Source organism: Otolemur garnettii, unplaced genomic scaffold, assembly GCF_000181295.1.
Source record: "Otolemur garnettii isolate 467f Iridium unplaced genomic scaffold, OtoGar3 scaffold00006, whole genome shotgun sequence".
In the NCBI taxonomy this organism is placed as follows: Eukaryota; Metazoa; Chordata; class Mammalia; order Primates; family Galagidae; genus Otolemur; species Otolemur garnettii.
Window position 1 is genome coordinate 25,893,305 of NW_003852401.1, and position 6,000 is coordinate 25,899,304.

Below are 6,000 nucleotides of genomic sequence, written 5' to 3' on the forward strand. Positions count from 1 at the left end.
AAAGATAAAAATTTAGATCAAAAACAAAAGGCCATTTGTACAATTTTCATTTGGCAATTTGTTCTATAGCCAGACTGCCATTTCTGGAAGGACTCAGTGACAGGAGCAGCCAGCTTTTACTGGGCACTGATCATGAGTGCTGCGGACTCCTCCAAATGCTGTACTCTACTGACTCACTGACTCTTCCTCACAACCCAGAAAGGGAACAGAGACAACTTGCTCTAGCGGCAGTCAAAGAATCTGAATTAAGACTGGCTTCCGAGCCCCAAATGAACCACTTCTTATGAGTACAGTATTAGGTTCAGAGGCAAGCAATAATTTATATGCTCTTTGTTAAGTGTCAAACCCAAGTTGGCTCTTTGCAAATGTCAAACCCAATTGGGGACTGAGTTTGAAATGAGCACCTTGCTATATTCCTTTTAGTACAGAAATGCATGCTGGACTGTAGGCAACCTTCCAGCAGGCATGGAGCACATGGAAAGCTCAGAGCACCGTCCTACACCCTCACTCCTCATAGCTTCCGGGTGCTGAGAATCAAACTTAGTTTTCAGTCCATCTAACAAAATATCAGATAATAAAAATTGAATGCTCTGGGTTCATTTCTTAACCTGGTTCTTCCTTCTTAGGACTTTAAAGCAAAACGGTTAAACTACAATGTGCTGTGAATTACAGAATTAAAGTTGTTCTTATGTGCTCTGAGGAGGGTTGCCACTATGATTAAATAAGTGCTACCAAAAATATTTATTCTTTCACTCACGAAGGCTGTAGGACTCCTGTGTTTTGGCTGGTTAATTAGGTGCTGGTTTGCAGGGTCGGACCTAAACAGTGATGTGTGGAATGTCAGCATGACTGGAAATAGACCAAAAACCACTGTAACGCGGCCAGACCAAACTTGCTCCCCTGTCTCCACACTCAGAGGGTCAGGCAAACTACGCCAATGTTACAGCTGAATATTTTTGGCAAGAATGTGAAATAAAAACCCTGGTTTGGGGAGGCGGGAGGAAGGCTGGAGGAAAAATGCTTTTATAATGGATGATCCACTGTGTCATTTGTGTCTGGAGCTATTTAAGAATTTTATTTTGACTTCATCTGACATCATGATTTTTAAAAAGGATGTGGAAGCAGACATGGTATTAATTACCTCAGACTTCACTTCAGTCCACTTATTTTAATCCTGTTTATTCTAAAATGACTCCCCTGTACATTTATTGAAACCCTTGTATTCTAAAATACAAAAGCCCACAAAGCAGCTGTCCTGTTCACTTTTTTAGCTTCCAAAACAAACTGTCTGTCCCACAGCACAGATAGATACAATAAACTAACAGTAATCCAGGTTGGGAAGTGGAAACCTAGGAATATATAAAAATAATCTATTTCTGGGCGGCGCCTGTGACTCAAGGAGTAAGGTGCCAGACCCAAATGCCAGAGGTGGTGGGTTCAAACCCAGCCCTGGCCAAAAATTTCAGTTCATTGCCTTCTTAGGTTATAAATGGAAAAAAGAAAGACTGAAATCTTTGTGGATGGCACACTTTCACATCAAATTAATTTAATGCAAACCCTTCTCCAGGTCACACTGGTTCAGAAGGACTGGAGAGCCAGGAACGTAAGCCCAGGGCTGTGGCCCCAGACCCAAGATAATACCCTATGAGACACTGTGCAGCTGCTAACAAGGGAATTCACTTTAGTAGGCTGACAGGGAAATACCATGTCATAAAACAGTCCAGGGTAATTCTCAATTAGTAGCTTCAATCGGAAGAAAAGCAGGAGTGACCAGAAATTCCCATGAACAAGGGAAAGAGTGAGAAAGACAGAAATGTAAGCCCTTATCAAATGAACAGTGGAAAAGATTCCCTTCTCTCGGAGCTCTTGCTCGAGGGTCCCTGGTCAGACAGGCTTTCCCTGACTACCTTATCTCAAGTAACCCCTCCCCCTAACCACTGTCACTTGCGACTCCCATAACTGGAGTTATTTCTTCATCATATTTATCACCTGCTACCATATTATAGGTCTCTTGCTCTGTGCTCTGACTGGAATGGAAGCATATGGGGACAGGGACTCTGGGTTTGCTCACTGCACTATCCTCAGAGCCTATTCTTCAAACTGAGTAGGAATTCATTAAGATGATGATTTTGAGAGACAGAGTCTTACTATGCTGGCTAGGCTGGCCTTGAATTCCTGGGCTCAAGTGATATTCCTCCCTCAGCCCCCTAAATAGCTGGCTTTTTTTGTTGTTGTTGTTGTTTTTAATTGAGACAGAGCCTCAAGCTGTCCCCCTGGGTAGAGTGCTGTGGCATCACAGCTCATAGCAACCTCCAACTCCTAGGTTCAAGCAAGTCTCTTGCCTCAGCCTCCCAAGTAGCTGGGACCACAGGCGCCTGCCACAACGCCCGGCTATTTTTTGGTTGCAGCCATCATTAGTGTTTGGCGGGCCTGGGCTGGATTCGAACCCGCCACCTTAGGTGTATGTGGCTGGCACCTTAGCCACTTGAGCCACAGGCACCGAGCCAACAGCTGGCTTTAAAGTGTGTGTGCAGTTCAAATTCAATAATTATTTGCTCAATTAATAAATGAGGTAATGGAGTGTCTCTCCCCTCATAAAAATTTTAACTGAAAACATTTTATACTAGTGTTCCTAATTGATCATATACTGGTAACTATGGGTACAAACAGCACAGGATATTTTTTTTTTAGGCAGTTCTATATAAAAGTAAGTAAATATCTAGAAGACAGGGAATAAGGCATCATATCAAAGTAGGTGACCCAGAAGACAGCCTCTAGGCCAGTGGTTCTCAACCTTCCTAATGCTGCGGCCCTTTAATATGGTTCCTGTGGGTTGTGACCCACAGGTTGAGAACCGCATCTCTACGCTAACCAACACTAGTTTACTTTTCTTTTAACCTTAGTCCTCAGCCAGAGGCCAGTGAAGCTACCAGATAATGAAAAGCAACAGAGTTGCTTATGGATTTTGATCCTTGGTTTTCTTTCTACAAATTACCAATTAAAGTTTTCTCCAAAAAATGGTTCCATCAGCTATAAATAAATGAATGAATGAATCCTTACTTCCTGTAAAGACATTCTTCCCCATCTTCCCTCCTTTCTAGTTCCCAGGGGGCCACTTACCTGTGATTTTACCTAGATTGGTTTTCTGGAAGTCAGGGTTCCTCAGCTCTTCAGCACTTGCAGACTTCATGACGGAATTGATGGATGACAAGGTACTAATGAGCTGTGAATTGAGGGAGCCAATCTGGGAGTGGGGCTCCCCAAAAGCTTCTGCCAGTTCACTATAGTTCTCAGCCAGCAGCGTTTGCTGTTCTGCCAGCAGCTTCTGGATCCGTTCAATGTAGTGATCCAAACCAGTCATCATCCCAGATGGAGGCTGGGGCTGGAGGTTCTCAAGGAGCTCCCCTACAGGCTCGTCCCCAACACCCACACTCCTCCTGCTGGCCACTAGCCCCACAGCCAACTGCGGGGGCCCACAAGCTATGGTCCTCATTTTCACACCAACCAGATAGTTGTCGTTAATATTGATCTGCCCCACGCCCGATTCTTTGGTCTTCACAGCCGATGGCCTATCAAACCCAGAACTGCCAGAAAGCAATGTCCCCACACCAATGGACCGCATCTTGGTGGAGGAGTTGACATCCTTGACACGGCCTTCTCCTATGGCCACTGTCCGCATCTCCACAGCCTGGGTGCTGGTCTGCTTGTCCGAAGTGCTTAGGGAAGTGTTTGTACAGGATTCTACGAGGGTGGCCGTCTCGGTGTTGGTGGACTGGTTCACCTGTTCCAGAACCATGCTAGTGTGCTGGTCAGTGGTATGAGGCACTGCCATGACAGCAGCTTCCAGCTGGCCAACAGCCTCAGTACTCACACTCCGGGAGGTATACTCCTTTGGAGAGCAGACAGTCACGTCAACAGAACAGTCTCCACAACCAATAGATCGCACTTCTTTGAGGTTCAAGTTTGTCTTGAGGAGTGTCAGGTCGTTCACAGACTCCTCTGTGTTACTGCCTGTTTCACAGACACTGACTTCCATGCCTACACTCTTGTCACACGAGTCCACAGACCTCCCAGTACATCGGTCATGCATTTCTACTCTCTCCTTAACAATCCACCAATTCATGGGCAGCTCGGGCCCCGAGACTTTCTCCTTACACTCAGGCTGGCAGGAGATGCCTACACTATTTGTTTGCACAGAGGTCCCGACACATGTGTCCACCACATCCACGTGACTGCCCACCATTTGGTCTCGGGTCTGCACCACTGCCTCTACCATCTTGCTGAAAACAAGCGGCTGGGCCACCATGGCTTTGTCAACTTTTTTCCTCGACCCTGCAGCCTGCAGTTCTTGTTTTAGTTTAGTCATTTCCCAGTCATGGGTGGTTTCTTTCAGCTGTACTTCCAGGCGGTAGATCTTTTCCTTTAAGGCTTCGATGGTCTGCTGTTGCAGCTCAATTTCTTTATCAGCTTCAGTGGTCACTCCAAGCATGGCCTCTGTCACAGTGATACCACAATTCCTCATTTCGATGACTGTCCCCACGGCTGCATCCTTATAGGACCTTGAGCTTCTGTGGTACACAACAACGTCATTCATATTCTCCTCAGCACCCACAGCCACTGACCGACACTCTCCATTCTCCCTCAGCTCCAAGGAGGCCTCACAGCTGCTGTCCTGGATCTTCTGCTCCAGGGCCTGCATGTCTGCCGTGAGCTGCCGGAACTCCTTTATCCTCTGCGTGCTCTGCTCCACGCTCTCCATCTCTTCCTCCTCGTAGTCAATGTATAATTCTCCACCACTTCTCCGGGCCCGGGAGAGCTGCTCCAGCTGGGAGGCATTCCCTGCACTGTAAGACCGCTTCCTCATACCACAGGCATCATTCTGGGATACAGCCCTTTGGTTTTTCAGCTGGGAGGCCAACTGCCTTTTCTCCTCTTGCAAGACTGAGATCTTCACTTGGAGCACAGGGATGGTTCGCACCTGCTCCTCAAGCTCCTTCAGGCGTTTCAGGGCAATGGCCATCTGCTCACGGATGTGTTGCAGGTGCATGGGGCTCACATTGGTCACTGGGGTGGAGACCCCTGAGCTCAGGGGACTGTGGCGGATGGAGCTCCCCATGGAGGAAGTGGTAGCAATAGCTGGGGCATAGCCACCATAATCCCCATTGCCTTGGTATCCATTCTGAACCTGGTGCATGGCAGGATTATGGTTTCCAGAACCCATAAAGGAAGGGAGGGAGCTTGTGGAGCCCATGCCTCCGAAACTGGCCAGCCTGGGCCTTCTGAACTCACCCGGTGCCATCTGCATGGTGACTCTCTCCTGTTCGAGTCTTCTCCTGGTCTCCATCAGTGTCTTGGTGACATGAAGGTTGTGCTTGGGGAGTTGTGGTGAGGGAGGGGGAAGCTGTCGATTTTCTGGGATGGTAAGAAAAGGGGGTGAGGTCTCCAGAGGGGCAGGTAGTCTTGATATTGGAGTTGATGTTACTTGGCTTCTGGCTAGGAGGAAGTTAGGACACTGCTTGTTGTCATCGCTGTTGGAGGATGAGAGGGATTCAGTGGAAGTCCATACACCAGGCGTGGCCCTGGGTTCTGGGCATGGCACAGATGGCTTCCGTCTCTTCTGGATGTTCAGTTTCTTGATGGTGTTTCCCTTTTGTATGTCATCCACGTATTTGAGGAAATCTAAGTCTAGTTGATAACCATAGGGTGTCTCCACAAAATAAGGGTCTTTCTGTTCTTTGTCATGGTCTCCATTCAGAACATCATCTGCTTTTACTAAGACAAAGAGAAGAGAATGTTATAACGGTACGTAATACGCAAAATGGTAAAAATGAACATCTGCATATGCTGCAGTGCAGCTAGGCACTATGGTATTAAGAAGTAACAGACCGGCTTGGCGCCTGTGGCTCAAGTGGTTAAGGCACCAGCCACATACACCTGAGGTGGCGGGTTCGAATCCCCAGCCCGGGCCCGCCAAACAACAATGATGGCTGCAACCAAAAA

The 6,000-nt window shown here is 47.4% G+C and overlaps 1 protein-coding gene across 4 annotated transcripts in view; it reads right to left on the reverse strand.

Moving 5' to 3' along the window:
• Window positions 1–6,000, reverse strand: part of KANK1 (KN motif and ankyrin repeat domains 1) — a 133,370-nt gene that overhangs the window by 22,975 nt on the left and 104,395 nt on the right. For all 4 annotated transcript variants that reach the window (XM_023508184.1, XM_023508182.1, XM_023508185.1 and 1 more), the window contains one exon: window positions 3,121–5,772. In XM_023508184.1, coding sequence (XP_023363952.1) covers window positions 3,121–5,772 — 2,652 coding nt within the window. The remainder of the gene's footprint in view (window positions 1–3,120; window positions 5,773–6,000) is intronic.